Source organism: Cinclus cinclus, chromosome Z, assembly GCF_963662255.1.
Source record: "Cinclus cinclus chromosome Z, bCinCin1.1, whole genome shotgun sequence".
Taxonomy (NCBI): Eukaryota; Metazoa; Chordata; class Aves; order Passeriformes; family Cinclidae; genus Cinclus; species Cinclus cinclus.
Window position 1 is genome coordinate 503441 of NC_085084.1, and position 20546 is coordinate 523986.

At 49.2% G+C, this 20546-nt stretch overlaps 2 protein-coding genes across 2 annotated transcripts; both read right to left on the reverse strand.

The window, feature by feature from the left end:
- Positions 1-4: 4 nt before the first annotated feature.
- On the reverse strand, positions 5-2079 carry EXOSC5 (exosome component 5). Its single transcript, XM_062513585.1, has 6 exons — positions 1962-2079; positions 1476-1589; positions 636-757; positions 412-552; positions 256-345; positions 5-170 (listed from the first exon to the last, which is right to left on the reverse strand). The coding sequence occupies exons 1-6, from the start codon at positions 2065-2067 to the stop codon at positions 78-80; spliced, it is 666 nt and encodes a 221-aa protein (XP_062369569.1). The 5' UTR covers positions 2068-2079; the 3' UTR covers positions 5-77.
- Positions 2080-6424: 4345 nt separating this feature from the next.
- Positions 6425-20500, reverse strand: RAD17 (RAD17 checkpoint clamp loader component). Its single transcript, XM_062513096.1, has 16 exons — positions 20257-20500; positions 18038-18286; positions 17301-17384; positions 16524-16680; positions 15908-16044; positions 14734-14786; positions 14517-14642; positions 14361-14430; positions 13635-13746; positions 11852-12049; positions 11327-11412; positions 10905-11051; positions 10339-10485; positions 9476-9596; positions 8555-8612; positions 6425-7527 (listed from the first exon to the last, which is right to left on the reverse strand). The coding sequence occupies exons 1-16, from the start codon at positions 20287-20289 to the stop codon at positions 7338-7340; spliced, it is 1968 nt and encodes a 655-aa protein (XP_062369080.1). The 5' UTR covers positions 20290-20500; the 3' UTR covers positions 6425-7337.
- Between the last annotated feature and the right edge of the window lie 46 nt (positions 20501-20546).

Genomic DNA, 20546 nt, shown 5'->3' on the forward strand with positions numbered 1-20546 from the left:
AGAGTGGAGGGAAAAACAGTCCTTTACTGAGAGCGGGGGGTGCAGGGCAGTCCAGCTGCCCGCAGGGTGTCCCCAGATCAGGACTTGGAGTAGCGGCGGCGCACGGAGTCGCGGTAGAACTGGAAGATGGTGTCAGCAGCACGCTGGGCTGTGGCCAGGCACTGCTGCATCTGCACAGGAACAGAGAGAAGGGGTGAGAGAGGTCCGCTGTGAGGGAATTGCACACCCTAAAACCCTCCCTGGGGAGTTCCTCACCTCCTCCACAGAGCAGCTGCCCTTGGTGGTGGCCATCAGCACCTTCTTTTCCCTGCTGGCGATGGCAAACGTGAGGGTGGCACGGGCCTCCTGCGGGGACAGAGGTCAGGAGGGCTCGGAGGGCACACCCAGAGCTGGGCACCCCCCAGGGCTCACCTGCTCCTGGCGGGCTGTTGGGTCCAGCAGGATGGTGCCATCGGGCTGCAGGGCACAGGTGACACCACAGAAGAGGGTGGTGAGGGGCAGCCCCGCATCCAGCAGCGCCATGCAGGCAGCATTCAGGCAGCAGGATAGCAGCTGGGGTGTGTCAAGGGTCCCAACAGCCCCGAGCCCCGCTGCCCCCAGACCCCCCCACAGCCATCCCACAAAGGAAAGGATACAGAGCCAGCATCGCTGAGCACCTGCAGCACCAGGGAGATGGCGGTGCGGGGGTGCAGCACCCCCAGGATCACAGCCTCGCACGTCTGGCGCAGCAGCTGCTCCCTGCTGCGCTCCAGCACACCTGCACAATGAGGAAGGTGTCACAGCTCCCCCCAGGAACCCCCTCTGGCCTTGGAGCTTTGGGCACTTTGGGCCTCAGGAAAGGAGATTTAATGCCTGAAACTGAGCAGCCCCCGAGCTCTCAGTGTGTCCAGGCCTCGGGAAGACAAATCCCTGCTCGGGGGAACTGCCTCGGTGAGGGTCAGGGCTGGCCAGGCCGCAGTGGTCTGGGGCCCGGGGGAGGTGAGCAGCATCCAGCCAGAGACATTTCCCTGGCAGTGGACACAGGCAGGGCAGGACTGAAGGGCCACAAGGACATCAGACGGACCTCCCACCGTAAGGAAGAAACTCCTCAAGGCAGCTCAGCAATCGGGCTGGGCTGGGCTTGGGCTGGGAACAGCGATTCCAGCAGGGCAGGGCCTGGCAGTGACCCCAGGAACCCCCACCCACAGCAGAGACAGACTGAGCAGGGCACTAACTGGGGTGAGAGCAGTGGGGGAATCGTTACCCAGCAGCAGGGAGAGCACTAATTAATGATGGAACTGGGTAACTGTAGCAAATGAACATCAATGCCTTTGTTTATGTAAAATATGTACATAATGAAGGGGTTTGTTTGTGCTGGATGTGTAGATTTGCCACCCAGCAAAATGTAAATAATGACCTGTAAATAAAGCAAACACCTCGACTCCTACACTCTGGGGGAAAAGAACCTGTTTTGGGGCAGGGGAGTTGGTCCCCACCTGGCAGCCCCACCTTGGGGCGCAGCAGCACCTCCAGCGCTGCCCGGTCCGGCAGTTCCTTGCTGACCTTGGCCTCTGCGGGGCCGTATAGCCCGGCCAGCACCGAGGTGTCACCTGGGGACACAGAGAAGAGAGGTCACGGTGAGGAGACACGGGACCCGGAGCCCCTGGCACCCTGCGGGAAGGGTTGGGAACCGGACCCCGGCAAGAGCAGAAGGAGAGCTCTGGGAAGCAGAGAATGGGGAGCTGGGACGAGCAGCACCACAGACCCCGCGTGAAGGAAGGAGGGGACGCGGAGAGCGGAGCTGGCATGGGCTGGGAAGAAGTCTCTGGATGGGAAGGCTGGGAGAAGGAGCCCCAGGAAGGAAAGAAGGGGAGCCCCGAAGCGCGCGGCCTCAAGAGACGGGATCGAATGGGATGGGGAGCGGAGCCCCATAGGCCGGCTGGGATGGGAAGAGCAACCCCGGGGAGAGGAGCCCCACAGACCCTGCAGGAAGGTGGCCGAGCCGTCGGGCCGCGAGAGCAGCGCCAGCTCGCAGGAGAAGGGGCGAAGCCGGCACTGCCCGCACGCCGTCTCCAGCTCAACCGCCATCACCTCACCGCCGTCTTCCCGCTCCCGCCACCGCTTCCGCTTCCGGGCTGTGCGGCAGCCAATCAGCGCCGGGTGTTGCGACTGGTCCGCCCCCCTCGCGACAGGCGGCCGGAACCGCGGCGGAAGGGACGAGAGGGGAACAGCCGGGCAGGGAGAGCGGGGCACTGCGGGGCCTGAGGAACTCCGGCCGCGGGGCCAGCTGGGTCCGGGTCCGGGTCCGGGTCCGGGTCCGGGTCCGGCCTGAGGGGTTCCCCTGGCCGTCCAGGGCCCGGTGGGAACTCGGCCGTTCGGAACCGACACCTGTCAGCCCGCGGGCACTGGCAGCAGCACCTGCCAGCAGCACCAGCTCGCTGCTGCTCCGTTCTCCATCGTCTTTGGAAAATGGCACAGCCGTCTGTTCCGGGCTCCTACAGATGGACCGTGGCCAAAGCCGTGACTCTCAGAGTCCTGCTGGCACCCCAGGGAAGCGTTGGCTGCTGTGAGGGGCTGTAGGGTGGGCACGGGCCGGCGCTGTCCACAGGACACGGGAACTGGCCCGTGGCATTGTGACCCTTCTGAGTGTTGGCACACAGGACCCATGCCCGGCCAGCACGGGAGATGAGTGAGGGGCTTCCAGGGTTTGGACCCACCCCACAGGTGCCATCTCCAGGGGCCTGGTGGGGCTGAAGGACAGTGCTGAACCTCCCAGCACCTCTCTCTTCACCTGCAGTTGCTCCTCCATCACCCCTGGAGCCAACCAAGGCCCTCCCAGCCTCAGTGTTCTCCCATTGACAGCTTGCACTTGTCTCAATCGACATGCCAGCATGTGAGACCTGCCCAGGGCCTCTGTAAAACCCACACCTGAGCAGAGGCTGCTTCATTGTGGGACTGACCTGGGAACAGCATCTTTGGTCCTTTGGATTTTTCTGCCCTCCCAGGGGCTCCTGGACGATTCCCAGGCCCCTGCTTGGAAAGGACATATGATTTACCATGACAAAAATTGAGAGATGTCACCAATGGGTTGAATGAAGTGTTCTGAAATGGGATGAGAAGTTCTGGCAAAACAGGACACAGGAATCTTTCTCTACACCAGCACTTTGGAGTCATTTCCCCATAGCTTCACACAGGATCTCCCGGGCTGTAGGAGCCTGGCCAACAGTGGCCACGATGGAAAGGCCCCCAGGAGAAAGGGGAGGAAGATGGTGTCAAGGAAACAGCCTTTTATTTCCTCCTTGGTTTCCTCCTTCTGACCTTCAAAGGGCGCCGGGATTTGTACACTCTCCTCCTCTGAGAGCACCGGGTGACCTGGGGTCGGGGGTTCCTGCCCTGTCGGGGCATGGAAGGACCCGGAGCTGGCATGTCCTCCTGCGGTCCGGCCCGGGGCTGGCGCTGTTCCAGCCAAGCCCGGGGCTGGTGCTGCCCCACGGGACCCCCGGGGCAGGCGGGCTGCGGCTCGCTGGGCTGGTGCCCCGTGCCGGGCGCTGCGGGGTCCGGAGTCGGGCCGGAGCCGGCGCTGTCCGTGGGGCTCTCCCGCTCCTCGCCCTCCGCCTCGGGGGCAGCCTGGGAGCGCCGCTGCAGCCAGGCGTCCCTGCAGCGGTGCACGGTGACGTGGATCAGGCCATGGATGAGCGGCGCCGTGTACTCGCCGAGGTAGCCCTGCAGCATGTGCGTGAGCCCGTCCCTGTCCGGGCCGCAGATGCACAGGGTGGACAGCGCAATGCTCTCCACCTGCCTCGCCTCCCACCACTGCGGGCCGTAGATGGCATCCAGGCTCTGCCGCAGCCAGGGTCGCACCGGGTCCAGCAGGTGCTCGTGGCCGTGCAGGAGCTCTGCCCACAGCTCGGCCGGGAGCCCCTCGGCGGGCTCGGGGTACGGAGGCTTGGGCGAGCCGGGCCGGTGCTGGGGCCGGGTGTAGACCAGGCGGAACAGAGCCCTGGGAGCCCAGCTGGCGGGGCCTGGCGGTGCTCCGTCCGGAGTCAGGATGCACTGCAGGAAATCGTTCCTGCCCACCACGGAGAAGCGGGCGCTGAGCACGGGGCTGGAGCACTGCGGGCACGTGGGGCTGGTGGCCGAGTGGCGCAGCAGGCAGCCCAGGCAGGACTGGTGGCCGCAGGGCACGGCGGCCGTGTCGGTGTGCACGGTGTGGCACACGGGGCAGTTCCACTCGGTCTGCGTGGCCTTGCTGTCGCCCGGCGGGTCCGTGGAGAGGGACAGGGACAGGAGGCTCCCCATTGCTGGCAGTTCAGGGCTCACAGCTGCACTCCACGATCTCTTCCAGCCTTGGTGATTCTGTTGCTCTGCAGCACTTCCAAAGCGCTGCAGAATGGAGAGAGGCCATGGCCACTGGCTGTCCGGGGGTATGGAGGGGAGGAAGAAAGGCCCAGGCCCCTGAGGAGCCCTCCCTGCTCCCTGAGCCCTGCTGCCCACCCTGCAGACACCCTGTGAGGAACAAAGAGTTCCCCTTGGAGCTCACCTCCAGTGCTGCAAGCACTGCGGGCTGCCCGCACCAGGCAGGGCTGGGGACATGGAGTGATGCTCCAGGACCAGCAGGGAATCCCCAGTGGCAGCACCCAGCTCAGGACACGGCTCCAGGAAATGCCTGGCTTGACTCCCCAGACCTCACAGCCTCATCCAGGCTGGAGCCACGTTGGCCCTGCCAGTGCCCAAATACAATCAGTGAGGAGCTGACATCACAACATACCCCCAGTGATGTGACTCTGTTTGTCACCCTCCACCAGCAGGTGACATCACAACAGGACACTGGACCCCACAGGCCTCAGGGGAAGAAAGAAAATTATGCTTCTTGTGTTCAACCATCTCCATGTTGCCCTCAGCCCACATCCATGTCTGTGTTGACTTGTCCCTAACCCTGGCCAAGGTCCCCTGTGAGGAAGAGCCTGATTAGGACTGCCAGCCCTGAACCCACCCCCAGTCACAGCTTCACGTGGAGACAGGGCTGGGTGGTTGCAGGGTGAGCCATGGGGCTCCCCAAAGGCACCCAGAGCAGCTTCAGCTCTCTGATCACACCCAGAAAGCACATACACCCTTCCTTCTAGGGATGCTTTTCCAAAGGTTGGAAAAGACCTTTGAGATAAAGTCCAACCTCCTCATCAACTACACCAAAGCTCTGAGTGCCATATCCAGTCTGTTTTCAAATCCCTGCAGGGATGGTGACTCCTCCACCTCCCTGTGCACCCATCCCAGTGCCCAGCCACTCTTTCTGTGACGAATTTTTTCCTGATGCCCAACCTGACCTCCCCTGGCAGAAGAGGCTGTGTCCTCTCGTTCTGTCAGTGGCTGCCAGGGGTCAGAGCCTGACCCCCACCTGGCTACAGACACCTTTCAGGGAGCTGTAGTGATAAGGTCACCCCTGAGTCTCCTTTTCTCCAGGATAAACAACCCCAGCTCCCTCAGCCATTCCCCACAGGACTTGTGTTTTAGGCCCCTCACCAGCCTTGTTCTCCTCCTCTGGACATGCTCCAGCCCCTCCATGTCCTTCCTAAACTGGGTGCCCAAAACTGGATACAGCACTCGAGGTGTGACCAGTGCTGAGCACAGGGGGAGAATCATTGCCCTGGCCCTGCTGGCCACACCATTCCTGATCCACTGGCCTTCCTGGCCCCCCAAGGCATCCTCCTGGCTCACGTTCAGTCACTGGTGACTAGCACCCCCAGGTCCCCTTCAGTTATCTGAAGCCCAATTCTCTTCTTTTCCCCCCTCCTAAGTACGACAGTACCAAGGGGGGACTGCTCTAACACAGGCTCTTGCAGCTTCCTGAGCTGCCAGCCCTGACCTCAGCCTCACCTGACCTGGTATTAACTGGGCACGGGCTTTCATGGGGCAGCACTAGCACTGCTAAACATTCGGGCTCCAAACACAATAAAGGGGGTTTTGTGTGTGTGCCCAGGTGGTGTTTTCATGTGACAGAGGTTTTGCACAGCAGCTCTGCAAGCTGCAGCTCACAGTGCCAGGAGGAACTGGCCAGGTGAGCACTGAATACTGCCTTAACAAGGAACTCCCTGCTCTAACACAGCAGCTGCAGTTACCTGGTGCTACTGTAAAGAAAGCTGAAAAGATACAAGGGAGGGCGTGGCTGTGCTTGCAAGATAAAAAGCAGTATTTTGTGGCTTGTTATCACTTGTGCTAGAGGCACCCCAGAACAGCCCATCCAAAGCACCCTGGGGAGGAGGAAAAGGGTTAATGGTCACGAACAGCCAACAGACATTCTGATTTGCTGTAATGAGTATAGATGTAAGAGAATTTTAGACTTAGGAATTTCCCCCTTCAGACTTAAGCAACAGGTGTAGATGAAAAGACTACACGTGTCCCTTAAGAGAGGACAGACCCAGACTCTTTAATAGCATTAATCCAAGGTCAGGCTGGATAAACACGTGTCTTCCCTCACTAAACTGGCTGCAAACAATACAGAAATGCAAATGTGCATCACACGGGGCTGTTTTGGTTTGATTTGTTTTCCTCACTGCTGTGTAACCACAGCACTCCATCACGTGTCAGTTACCAAACACAGGATCAGTGTTTCCCCCAGCACAACTGCAACCCAAGGAGAAAAACTGCACATTATACATTTAACTTCCTACAAGTTACAATTTCTGCTTAATTGCTGCCCTCTCCCCTCTAAAAGTTACAAAAATATCTTTCCAAGAGGAATACAAAGTAATCCATGGTACAACATTAGTTCCACTTATAAAGACACATTGATCTTATTTATGTCTTCTGTAAGTCAGAGTACAAAACAGTATTAATACAGTAAAAGTTTTCTTAACATCACCAGTATGGGACACCAGATTTTCAGGTGTAAATTTCAGCCTCTTCTTTCCAGAAGGGCTAAACTTCCAAACAGCAGGTTTTTTTCCAAGTGTGAATTTGAATAAACCCTTCAAATGCTGACAACTTGCAGAATGTGTCCTCAGGAAATGCACTGCACAGTTGCAAAGTATATTAAAATGTGTAAACATAAAAATAATTTAAGACTGAGACTGCTAATATGTAGTCTCTTTCAAACTGATTTCAGTCCTTTATTTCTCTCTTGTTACTGCCCTAAGGCAGTCTCATGGCTCAGGAGAGGCAGGAAATAGCTTGTACCTTAGCACTGTGCTCAGGCTGGCTCTGCAGAGAGAGGAGGAGCTGTCAGGATGCTCACAGCAGCTCTGGACTGGGCTCCCAGCCCTGGTGCATGGCTCCCAGCACTGCTGGGCAGAGCTCCCTTCAGCTAAGGTCCAGGCAGCACACCTGGATCCCCGCGGGCACGGCAGAGGGCGTGTCCCGCTGTCTCAGTCACTGTCATACTCCTCGATCCTCAACTCGTCCTCCTCCAGCATGGCCTGAGCCGCGATGGGCTGGGGTTGGCTGCCGGGCAGGTCACTCCCGCTGGACTGGCTGGAGGGCAGCCCCTCGGCATCGTCCCCCTGGAGCAGCTCGGGCAGCCCGGGCTCCTTGTCACCCAGAGCTTCCAGCCGCAGCCTGCGGAGCAGCAGAGCAGTGACCAGGGGCACGGGGCTGCTCCCACTGACAGTGCTCAAACACAACCTGCTTCAGGGACTGCCCAACAACACAGTTCGTTCTCTGTCATCAGGACCCCTGAGGGAAGCAAATACCTCCATTTCTCTGTACTAGGTGCTGAACAGATGGAGAAGGATGACAGTGTTTTCAGCAGGAAGTTACCCCTCTGATCAGACATTACTACTTACTACTGCAGATACAAAATGTCAGTATCCACAGGCACGCTGCAGGGAAACTTACAAGGGACAAGGAGTTACAATTAATCAGAGAAACTTTACACCTCCTGGTGTAGACTGGAGGGATTACAAAGAAATACACCCCTTAGGGACACTCTCCTGCCTCCCTGACTAACAACAAAATTTCAATACAACAGCTAGGGAACAGGCTGTTTCTTGGAAATACAGCTTGGAAATTTACAGTTAAACTTGGCAGCAAAACCAAGGACAAGTAGGAGATGTTCTTTCAGATGCCTCACCAAACTATGTCCTGGTTAGGAGATGACAGCTTGTCTCACTGCGCTGTGAACCTGATTCTTTGCTAGAAACACACTGACTAATAAAACACTTTTTAAATTCCAGAGGCATCACAGCTGTAGAGGTGTAACTGAGGCTCTACTGGGGTAAATGAAGTTTCTAAATCAGAGGGCTCACAAAAGTCAGAACAGAACTCCTCGTGCTGTATCACCCCTGAGGCTGCACACACAGCCTGTGAGGAGGCCACCGCAGTCTCACAGGGAAAAGCTCTGCATTTTCAGCAATCAGTAGCTGTAGCCTGACAAAAAACATGCATTCGGAACAAAGGTTTACTCTAAGCAGCCTTATAGGCAAAAATTCTACAAGATAAAACCACTGCAGCTATTGAATTTTAGATTAAATAACTCAATAACTAAACATTTAAAAATACTTTGCCTTTGAACGTCACATTACAGACTTATGCAATGAAAGAGTTCTTCCTCACTTTTTTAACTACAGGCAGAAGTTCAGCTTACCTCCCAAAATGTCTTTTCAGTGGCAGCCTCCCCACATCTTGGATAAAAGCAATCTGAGCTAAGAACAAAGAACCACCAGTATCATGTTAGGTAGATCATAATGAACAGATAGTTGAACATACTGGAAAATAAATAATGACCTTAGTCAAGTATTCCTTTATATATTTTCAATATTTTAGATAGCAAAACACCGTGTGCATACTGTTTTTATTTTCCAAACTGTTACAGTTTACCACAACACATTTACAGATGGCCCACAGACAAAATTCAAAATTTCAGACATTCATCCCCTGTGCATTTAGCATGTACAGCTGTTATTCCACAGCCTACAAAATTCACTCATCCTGGTGTCCTTAATCCTTAGTTAAGACACGATGCTTTTGATTAGAAACAATTAACAACAGCATAAGTGACCCAGATCTCTAAATACTAATTTTTGCATTATGTATCACACAAGGTAAATTTTTCTGCATGAACTATTTGCTAATGATTTATCTCAGATTTAACTTTTTTTTTTCATGCACTGCAAACTTGCATTTTGCTTATTTTATCTGTGAAAGGCTTTTTGAGGTGTTGTAAGTCTGTTGCTGTTACTGGAATGGTATCAACAAGCAATGAAGATCCAGTCAATATTGCCTACTAGAGTTTTCCTAAACTCTTCTCATCAAATCCTCCAGCAAATATAATAAAAGCCCCAAGCTTAGAGAGCACCAAAGTTTGACCAACATAGCAGGGCAGCTTTAATTTTGGCTGTGGTACTGGAAGCATCTTTGGACATCACCTACGTAACATTTACCAGAAGAATGTTTTATACTGAGGCAAAAGCATCAACAGTATTGACATTCTGGCTGATTAAAATCTGTCAGTATGTTTTAATTGCAAAAAGAGTACAAGATCAAGAGCTACCTTGACCCATCTTACCTTGGTTTCTCATTGGGTTTGCTAACATAGCAAGGTAAGGCAGCAGTTCTGTCTGAAGGCACTCAGGTGGTAAACAGAAGCTTGAAAACAGAGATTTTGCAGCAAGGCAATTTTCCTGATACTGTAAGAGTTGGGAAGTGGGGAGGGGGAACCACAAGTAAAAAAACCTGGTAAACCATTATGAACGTAGATGTTCTGTACCATAGTACACAGACTTTCTTCCTCCCTGCTACAGGGAGCTACTGAAAAATGAGACCAGATACACAAAGGGCAAGCAGTTAACACACCAGTCATAACAATGGTAGAATCCTTCACCTTTGCCTTTTACTGGGTACTAGGAAAAAAAAAAAAACAAACAAACTATTCCTTGCAGAATTGCAGAATTCCCAGCCCATCCAGGCCAATGCATTTTGCCAACATATTAGTTCAAATGAAAAAAGATGCCAAGACTTGCTGTATCACCTGAACAAGCTATTTCTGATAAACACATAAACCTAACAGCAGAAATTTCTTACACTTATACAACAGTTCAATGTGCTTCAAATTGCACAATAACAAACTCAATTCTAGAAATACTTAACAGCATTCCAACTCCAGTTCTCTCTCTATTAATTTAGGATTAAGTCTCTCCCAGGAACACGCCAGCTTGGACACAGACATTTGACTTTGTCAGAGGCCTCCAATTTATTTTTACATTAAAGGAGTGATACAAACTGCTCTTCTAGCAAGTGCTTTATAGAACCAGATTATCTCAAAACAGGGCATTTGACAAGTTTAGCACTGTGATCAAATTTAATCTGTACTACTCAATAGTCACACCTTGTGAGAAAAAAAATTAAGAAATAATAAAATGAAGTATTTACCTTTTTATTGATCAAAAACCACTGGGGTTTATGTAAGGGTCTGAACCCCATGCCCCCCTGCTGGTGGGCAAAGGCTCTGGACATGTTGGAGTGGATCACCCCTCGGGTAGCCACGGAGGCACTGTAACTCTCCATCACAAGCCGTGTCTAAGAGAGAAATTTGGCCTTGTGTGAGCTCCAGGCAGCTCATCTGCACTGAAACACACTCAGCAGTGGTACAACATGCACAGCAGTTTAAAGTCTAGAGTACTGCAAAACTTGTATTCAAAGCAGCTGGGAAGAAAAGATACAACTTGATTCCTTCCCAGGACAAACATATTCTACTCAAAAATACTTTGTAGAGTATCCTACAAACAAGTACAACCCACTATAATAAAATGCTGACAGAAGCTGGACAAAACGTTGGCTCTGCGTTCTGCTGCTGATGTACTTTGGCATTCATTAACAATTCATGTCACTCACATCCTAGGTTTACAGCAAACTTTCCAAAATGCAGTGAAAAGTTGACAGGCTCAGTGTCACAGTACTTGAAAACAAATGTGTGCCTATAAAAAGATGACACTTACACTCCAGTTACTGCAAAGGACATCAGCAGTGCTCAAATATTCACTGGCTCTCACTACATCATCTATATCAGTAAAAAAGTCCACGTAGTTCTGGTGAAGGTATAGATTGAACATGCTTCCTGACATATGTGATTTTTCCACAATATCCTGTTAGGAAGAAGAAAAGTTTGGATTTTACAGGTGGAAGGGGATAAAAAGCTTCGATACATCTAGGTTAGGGAGCTGAACCACAACGTCTGTGCAGTGATGCCCAGACACAAGGAGCTGGTTTGCCCCAGTGGTCCCTTCCAGATGAGTGATTCTCTAACTCAGACTGAATGCAAACCAGCTGAGACCCGTGACAAAACCCATGTGGATTGAGGATTTGCACCAATCACTCAGGACCCAGATGAACTCGTGGAGCCACTGCAGGGTGGATTCACCTCGGGTTGAATGAGCAAGGTGTCCCGGTGGTGTTTGGACAGGTGAGCAGGCAGCTGAGGGCACTCTGCTTCTGACACTGCTTCTCCTGAAAACGATTGCACAGGCTTTAGTCTTCATGTTCAGAAATGCTGTTAGCAACTCTCAGCCCTACCAGCAGCTAAATGACAGAATTTTCAATTCCCAGAAAGCTCTGGGACAGGCACAGGCACTCAATTATTATAGTCAATATCACACAGTCATCAACACACAACTAGTTGCATTAAGTCTCACATAAGAAATCTAATCAAATTATTTTTGTATTCTCTCACCTCAATACTTTGCCTCAGTTGGTTTTGGAGCCAGTATTGTGAATTAGTACCAAAATGTGCACAGCCAGTGGCATTAGGGACCCTGATTTATCTGATTCTGTACTGCTGCTACTGACCAAACCATCCCAGATAGAAGCCATCCAAAACCTTACTTCAACTAGTAGCAGCTGACATTCTTTGCCCACTGAAAGGGAGAATAAATCAAAGTTTTCTTACTTTTGCAATAAATAATTTTTCCCAGAGCATGGAAAAGAAAAATGGATGCATCCTTGCCACCAATAGCTTGTATCTCCTGGTCTTTTGACGTATCACATTTACTTTTCTTTCTTAATTTGGATACTCCTGCTTCCTCACATTTTATTGTGGAGCTCTTCTTCTTCTTCTTCGACCAAAATTCTTTCTCCAATGAGCAGTCTATCAATAAAACCAAGACAGAGTACATGATTCTGCAGAGGTTTTCTATTACGTTCTATATATGCTACTGCTGATGTTCTGTGTGAACAAACCATACTAATAAAAGGGAAAGTACAGGCTGTAAAAGTGGGTGCACTATGAGAAAAATTATTTATTAGGAACACCATCCAGTCACCTAAGTTAGCATCATTCATTACCTTCATTCCACTTCTGTCCCTTAAGCCACAGCTGAGGTACCAAGCACTAGGCTTATCCCTTCTAGGTCTGATGCATTCCCCACTTGACCACGTTTAGGATTTCATGTTTATAACCACAAGTACAAATGTATGTAAATTATATTTCAATTACATCCTGTTATTTCAGTTACATCCTGTTTACTTATAAATTTTGTCCTTTACTGGCATTATCTGTACAATAACCTCCCTGAAATATAAAGTGGCAATGAAAACCTTACATTTAGGTGATTCTTCCAACTTCCTACAATCTTCCACAAAGTTTTGAGCCTCAGTTATTCTACTCTAAGTTAATAAACTTGAAGATTTTCACCCATAATTTCATTCTGTGGCATTTGAATGGTCTGGCATGTCTCCCCAGCTGTAACTGTCATGGTTTTACATTTCTCTAATAACTTATTAAAAATTACACGCACTGGTTATTTTAACATTGTTTAGATTTATGGAGGATGTGTCCAGCATGCTTTTCTCAGGTATCACCCATCTAATATTCACTCATACTAATTCACTCATACATAATCACCACACTGAGAGCAGTCCTCTGCTTTTCTGATTCACACAGAACAATCCAAGCTTGGTACACCTGAAGGCATCACCAAAATAACTGACCTTCAAAGTCTGCAACGTAAATGTAGAAACTTCCTCTCTGCCTTGTGTAACATAACTAAAACTGCCTAGCTAATTTCAGTATACCCTAAAGCTCAAAGTACAACACTCCCTGTTAAAAAATGGACCTGAAACTACCTTAAATCTTGTATTCCATGAGCACATTTTCTATTTGCAAAGCAAATGGGAAGGAAAAAAAGTCTGACAGAAACAACACCATTACTAGCTCTACCACTTAAGGCAGAAGAAAACTGATGAGCCTGTTTCCTTAGGTCTAAGTTTAATGTAAATTATGTCACCATTTCACAGTCCTGAGAATGAACAATGCATGCCAGGCTGCTGTTTTAAAAATGCGGCTCACATGCATCAGTTCCTTAACAATTATGACTTGTAAAATGCTCATTAAACAAGCAGTTTGGGAAATGCAAAAACCAAGCAATGAGGGCATCCCTTTCAAACCAAGGCCGCATGGTAGAAGCGTTGAACAGCAAACACAAATAGCAAAGATGCCCGGAAGAAAAGAGGGTATTTCATCAAATGGCATCAGCACATGCATACTTGTCATGGTTTAACCCCAGCCTGAGCCCCACTCACGCCCCCACACAGCCTGTGTTTATTCCTGCTCCACAGGAGCGTGTCAAGAATGTTTTTGCAACTCACCCACCTGCGCTGCCACTGTGAACAGAACATATTTTCAGCAAAAATGGTCAAAACATCACTTCACTTAACAAAACGTTAATTTTTACCTTTTGTAGAGGAAAACTGAAGGCTGTTTATTGCACTTCTTATATCACCTGAACAACCTCTGCAAAGCAGCTCCAGGGAAGCTCTATCAAGGGCATAATTCTTCTCTCTGTTCTACAAGGAAAAACAGCATTCAAAGCAACACAAGAGCAGGAAAAGGGGTATTTGAACATGGCTCTGGGAACCCACCTCTCACACACACCATGAGCAGGCACATGAGTGTCCACCACGTGCTCAAACCACGGAATACTACAAACTTAAAAAACCTTAATCCATTTAAGCACAGTGTCACAATTTATATAACAATATTAAATAGAAAAATGCACAGGACTCCTTGCAAGGAGTCACTAGATATAGTATTTCCTTGGAATTGAAACAGTTCAGGAATAATACAGGCTTTATGTTCATGACCTCTTCTGGTCTTGCTGGACACACAAAAAGATTATATCACTTCCTGTTATTTGTTTCATTTTTATAGCTACTGTAATAACCAGCACAATTTTCAGAAGCAACTTTGTAGACTCAGACCACAGATCAAGTGAAACTAATTTTCAAAACAAGGTATCCGTTCAGCTTGTTCCTTGCTTTCTGGGGCCCCCAGGGAATATGTTTTCATTCCTTTGGGGAGATGTGGGGCTCTACTACCAAAGATCAAATACAGCAACAAAAGTAACATACTTGTATCGGGTTCTAGCACTGCACAGAAGCTATGAGCTTTGCCAACTTACCATACTGGCTTCTGCTGCAGCTATTCGATTAAGAACTTTCATCATATTTGTTGGTGCAACGGGCTTGAAACTGTTGAATTCCATTAAAAAAAAAGTTAATGCGTTTCTAACCTCTCAGTTATTTGAGCTATGTTTTAAAGAGGTAGAAAGTCTTACCTAATATTGAATATACACAACTCCTCTACAATTTCTGGGGGGAACAGTGACCTCTGGTTGCTGTCTCCACTGAAGTTATCTGAGATTATAAAGACCAGGGGACACCTACTCGTACGAACAAAAGTCCTGCATTGCAAAACAGCAAAATGTGATGAACACCAAACTCCAGCTTTGCACGTCACTAAAGCTCATAACTAACAGTTTGTTTGCCACTGACCTGAGGATTTCATGCAGGCTGCCAGGGTCTCGGTAGAATTGGTTAGGAATGTCCTGTCCAAAACAAAGAGCTGCTGTCATTACATCCAGATGTAAATTAGTTCCACAGACTGACTGTCATGGCATGCTGCATTTCCACACGTTTGTACCTCCTGGTTTGCTTGTTGTCAACTACATTTAAACATGGCTAACACTGGAGACAGCCAGAGGAGCAGCAGGGGAAACAAACCCAAAGCATAGTATGTCTCATCAGGGAAAACTACCATCTACAAAGAAACGTTTTCTTGCTGTCTCAGTTTCCTAAGACACAGCCTTGGGTGATCTGCCTTGAACAAGAGTTTTACCTGGAGAATAAACACTCCAGGAAGTAGTTCACTTGGGGAAGAGGGTAGGATACCCCTGTCAGGTGTGACAGGACCTGCACAAGAAGATGACTTAATGAAGACAAATCTCATGAGACTCTGCTTCCTAAATTCTACCGTACACTGCACTACCCTGCTAGAATTCATGTCTGTTTTGGTCTTGAAAGTTTACAGACAATCTGACCACCAATTTCTAGAATTTCTCTCAGGAAAAGAGCTGATAAGTTCAGAAAGAAATCACTATTGAAACACACTTTACACAAGTACAAATAAAGCCTTGTCCTGTACCTGCCCACAAACCCTCAGTTCACAGCTGTGCCCTGAGCACCACCACCTATGTAAAACCAGGGAGAAAGGGCTGAATTTCAACTGTTCCTGCTTGTGTTCATTCTCATGTGTCCCCTACACTGTCCTGCATCATTAAAGAACAGGAATAGTGGAGTGTTTTCCACTCTTCCTGTTTATACACACATATATATATATATATATATGTATTTCTAGAAACTTAATCATCGAGAAACACGGGAATGACTTCTCAATATTATTTGCTCTGCTTTTTGATACTCTGTTACATCTTTCTGTGCCCAAACCAGACTCCCATTTCTGCCTGACCGCTTGCTTCTGTGGCATAATTAACTACAGGTAGAATGTGGCTCTAGACTGTTGTACAGACACACAAATTAATTAAGATCTCATCTGCAGTAAAGCAGACTAAATTCGGGAAACACCAACCCAGCATCTAGCTAGTCAGCATGTCAGTATTACAACAAAAGTTACTGTTTTAAACACAACATTCCACAAGTTTTCACTTACTTCAATAAGTATGAGCTTTTTATCATTTTCTGTGGACTCCCCAAGCATCTGAAGTTTGTTATACTTATTTGCTCTTAATAGAAAATCTTGAAAGAGAGCTGCTTGGGCTTGACTCGGAAACGTATGAAAATTTGAGTCTGGAAAAGAAAACTAATTAAAAATATGTATTCTATATTGCACCAAGTAAAATATAAAAACCCACGCAAACGAATACCAAGCCCTGCTGTTTTCTGACAGCAGCACAGAACAAGCCCTTTGGCAAACAGGTCACAAACACAGGAGAATTTTTAAAGAGGTGTAATTCAACTGAGGACCAAGACAAAGACAGTTACCTGTTTTAATTTATTTGGTTCAAATTATATCCAGGCTATTACAGAGCTCTTTATACTGATTGCAAATGTCAATTATTTTGGACTAAACACTGTAAAAAAACCTAAATCCTTTTTGAGATAAAAGCAACAGGAAGATTCTCATTAAACACTAAGATATGGGCCTACATGGATGTGGCTCTGATTTTATATGTGACAGACAGAAACAAAGCAAAAACACAAGATAAAAGACCTACCAAAGTAACTGGAAGAGGAAGGATAAAAAGAAAATTCCCCAATATACTTACCATGGCCAAACATATCTCTCAAGTCCTCCTTTGTGAAGTCTAAAGAGAGAGGATTGGTCCATTCTTGCACTTGAAGGCCAAGATCTTTGGCTAGAATTTGCAGAGTTGCAGTTTTTCCACAGCCAGGAGGGCCAGTCAGCAGCAAGACAGAGCCACCCTGACACAGAGATGCAAAACATAATCACAAATGTGATAAATAAAGACTGACAGTTGGCTGGGTATTGGTTGAATTTCTCCTAATGATCCTCTCTCCCAGTGAAACCCCAGTCACACATTTTGTGCCTTGCTCTGTTCCTAATGCCTCTGGTATATAAACTGCATGTGACTTCCAACACAACAGACACTCACCTGGAGCACCAGCTGTGCAAAACACGAGGCAAGGCTGCCAATTTGTGTCTAAGAATGCCTCTTATCAATCAAGATTAAAAACATTCTCACCATCCTTACACCAGCTCAGTGCAACTGGAAATTTGTCACGAAACTTAAAATTGAACCTGGCAGAGACAAAAAGCACCTCCAAGCACATACTGAAGAGTTGTGATTTATGACTGGGTGTCAGAAAACAGTATTTCTGAGCACAATCAGAACTCACCTCTTAGGAACATAAGTCCAAAATAAACCTGCAAGCTCTAACTTATGTTCTTAGAGTATTTCTTTGCAAGGAAGAAGATACATAATCTTTCTCTCTCTCAGCTAAGGATTTTCTGTGAACTTGAAATTGCATCCAGTTCGTTCACATGGTTAGATTCCTCCAGTTGCCGATTTTAGCAAGTTTACCTGCTTTGGCTGCTTCTGAAAGATGTGTGTTTTTAACCAGGTTTCAACTTCCTCAATCTTCTTCTTTTGCACAGCAAGGTCATTCTGAAACAAGGTTAAAATACGTGACAGTTATATATTAAACTCTTGGTTTCCAGTGATGAAATTAAATAGAGTAAATGCTGGGTAAAACATCCACAGACATGCTGGTATCTGTTCCAGTTATGAGTGTGCTCTGCAGAATCAGTGCCACAGTTAAGGATGACCACCTCATCCTGTTTCCTCAAACAATCAGTTGTCCATTCTTTGTAGTCAGGACATAATGAGCTATTTATTATTCTTTAAGTAGTAACACTACAGTCTTGTCTGTGTCAGGATACTTTATAGCTATTGTTGGAGACAGCCCTTTGTACTTTTTTTACTCTAATACTGCAGAGGTTTTTGGAACTTCTGGAAATCCCACATAGCTGGGTTTCCCCAGTGTTTAGAGTATCGGATGTGTCTGGAATTCAGCAATAGGTTCAAGAGTTTACAAGTGGGCTGACAGGAAACAGCATCTCCTGAGCAGCTTTTCCTGCTCAGGAAGCCTGGGGGAATGTTTGTGTCCTACAGAAAAAGAGCTCTGGCAGTGAATCAGTCAGCATTCACACAGCATCAATAACACAGAAGCCTTGTGCTTCACCAGACAGGGTATGGACAGAAGCACACCGTGTCCCCGTGATGTCCCTACCCCCCTGGCCCTGCAGGAGCTCTCACACCTGGGTTTCAGGTCTGTATCTCTCCACCCACGGCAGCTCCTCCCGGGCCTGGCTCCGCCTCCTCCCGGGCTTGGCACAGGGCAGATCCACAGTGCAGGGCTTTGATCTTTTCCTGGGAGGAGCTGCGGCCTTGCTGCTCTCTGCCCCGGGGCTGGGGGCTCTCTGCTCCTGCCGAGGGCCTCTGCCAGAGCTGCCTCTCGGTGGCCTCACACAGAAGTCATCAAACGGACGTGCCAGCCACTCCGCCACCTGCAGAAACAAAAATAACACAAATGTTTGGATAGGAATGCAGTGCTCTCCTCCCCTCAGCTGAGCACAGCTGTCCCTGGAAAATGGGAGATTTTTATCAAGTGTACACTGCCCCATGCCTGGCAGGGTCCAAGGCCAGGCTGAACACTGGGGCTGGGAGCAGCCTGGGCAGTCGAAGGTGTCCCTGTCCATGGCAGGAGTGGGAATGGACAGTTTTATGGTCCTGGGATTCTGTGACTCTTCTGTATGAAAAAAGATTGTGCCAGGAGTATTTTACAGCAAACTGGCGAATCAAGTTGAGAACTCCACAAACACACATCCAACCTAAAGAATTAAAAAAATAACGAAAAAACAGGACTTGCTCAGCTTACTCAGACCACTTTTACATGATGGTAATGTTCACACTGGCTCTTTGTAGTTTTAAGTATATGGCACCTTTCCCCTCTTTTTAAAAATATTTACAGTGCAACCATTTGTGAGTAGAAACAAATGGCAGAGGAGAGTTGTTGAAGCAGCACGGAAAAATCAGCTGCTCTGGGCAGCTCAGGCTGAACCAGAGCCCATGTCACAACAAGGAAGAGTGCTGGCAACAGCACCAGGATTTAAATCTGGATTTGAGGAACCCCCAGATAACAGCACAGGGGTCTTGTGACAGCCCTTTGGTGTGGGGTAATAGGCTGGGTGCCAACACCCCCTCAGTGAACATGTGAGTGACAGAACAGACACAGCATCCCCAAAAAGGGCTGTGAAGCTCTAAACCAACACACCAGAGTGCTGGCAGACAGGACATTGAGAGCTGGGTGTAGCAGGAGGATCTGACTGCTCAAACAGCTCATCAAATGGGCTCAAACAGCTCCAGCGAGGCTCTGTCTGCAAAGACCCCGTGGGAAATGAAGAGGGGGATCACGCTGCTTTTGGGGTGCATAATGCTGAAACCAGCCTGACTCCTCCATCCCCAAGATCAACATCCTGAGAGGGAGCTGAAGCTGTGGCAGAGCTGGTAAAATGCCCAGAGAAAGGAACAACCAAGTGCCACCGCTGAGAACTTCTGCAGAGCTGCTGAGTTGGCACAGCCTGGGCACATCTGCCTGACAGGGCAGCACTTCAGACTGCAAAAGGCCTGTCCCAAATTTCAGTGGCAGCATCTCCTGACATTTCCCATCTTGAGGCTGTGGGGATTCCTCGTGCAGGGGAGATGATGTGATCTCAAGGTCACTGCTCGAGGCTGAGCCAAATGCACACAGCCTGGGTGAGTAATGCCAATCTCTAACCTGTAATTGTTTTTGCTGGCTTTCATATGATTACCTCGATGTTAACAATCACAGAATCATTATAATAGGCTGGAAAACACCTCCAAGGTCATCGAGGCCAGCCTTCGCATTTCCACTGTTCATGTAAGCTTATTCACACTTCAGCGATTGTTCCAAAGTGCACTACAGCAGTGGTTATAGTGCCTGTACTGTGCAGTGAATAATTCTGATTAAGATCTCTTAGTACATTAGCATAAACAGATATGGTTTGACATCCTCAATCCCACAGACCAAGGCTGTGTGAGGTTCAGTGACATCTGTACAATCCTGTCCACACGAGCCACTGACCAGCTCTGGGTCAGGGCTGGGACCCGACCCAGCCGCCTGCACACCCCTTTCTGAGAGGTTTGGAAAGCCGGGGGCTTGGGGCGGTTTGCGGGACTACGGGAGGTTTTGGGGGTCCCTCCTGCACCTTGTAGCTCAGCGGGAGCTCCTCTGACAAATTCTGATGCTCGCACCGTGCCCGCGACAGAGCAGGGACCCCGGCACCGCTACTGCCACACACGCTGCGAATTTGCAGTCACCCGCAATACCCCGTGAAAGGGCAGGTCCCTTCCACACGCAACGACACCAAACCAAATCTCTTTCTTAGTCAAATTCAGAACATCCCTCACCGGAAAAAGTCAAACGGCCAATACAGAGCCCCTTCCCCGGACTCACCTCCGCCGGCCTTCCTGGACCGCTGCCGGACATGCTCGGCCGGGGGGAGCGCTCCGCCTGCGGCACTGCTGCCCCCGCCGGGCCCAGGCGAAGATACGATGCCGGGACCTGGGACTCGGTGTCCCGGGACTCGGTGCGCCTCAGTGCTCCGGGGAGAGAGAGAGCTCCCGTGTGACTCTCGGTGTGACGCGGTGTCTCGGGACGCGGTGCCCGGGGTGGGTCTCGGGGAGCGCTCGGCCCTCCGGTCCCGGCCCGGCCGCGTCCCCTCACACGGCGCAAGGGGTCCTTCC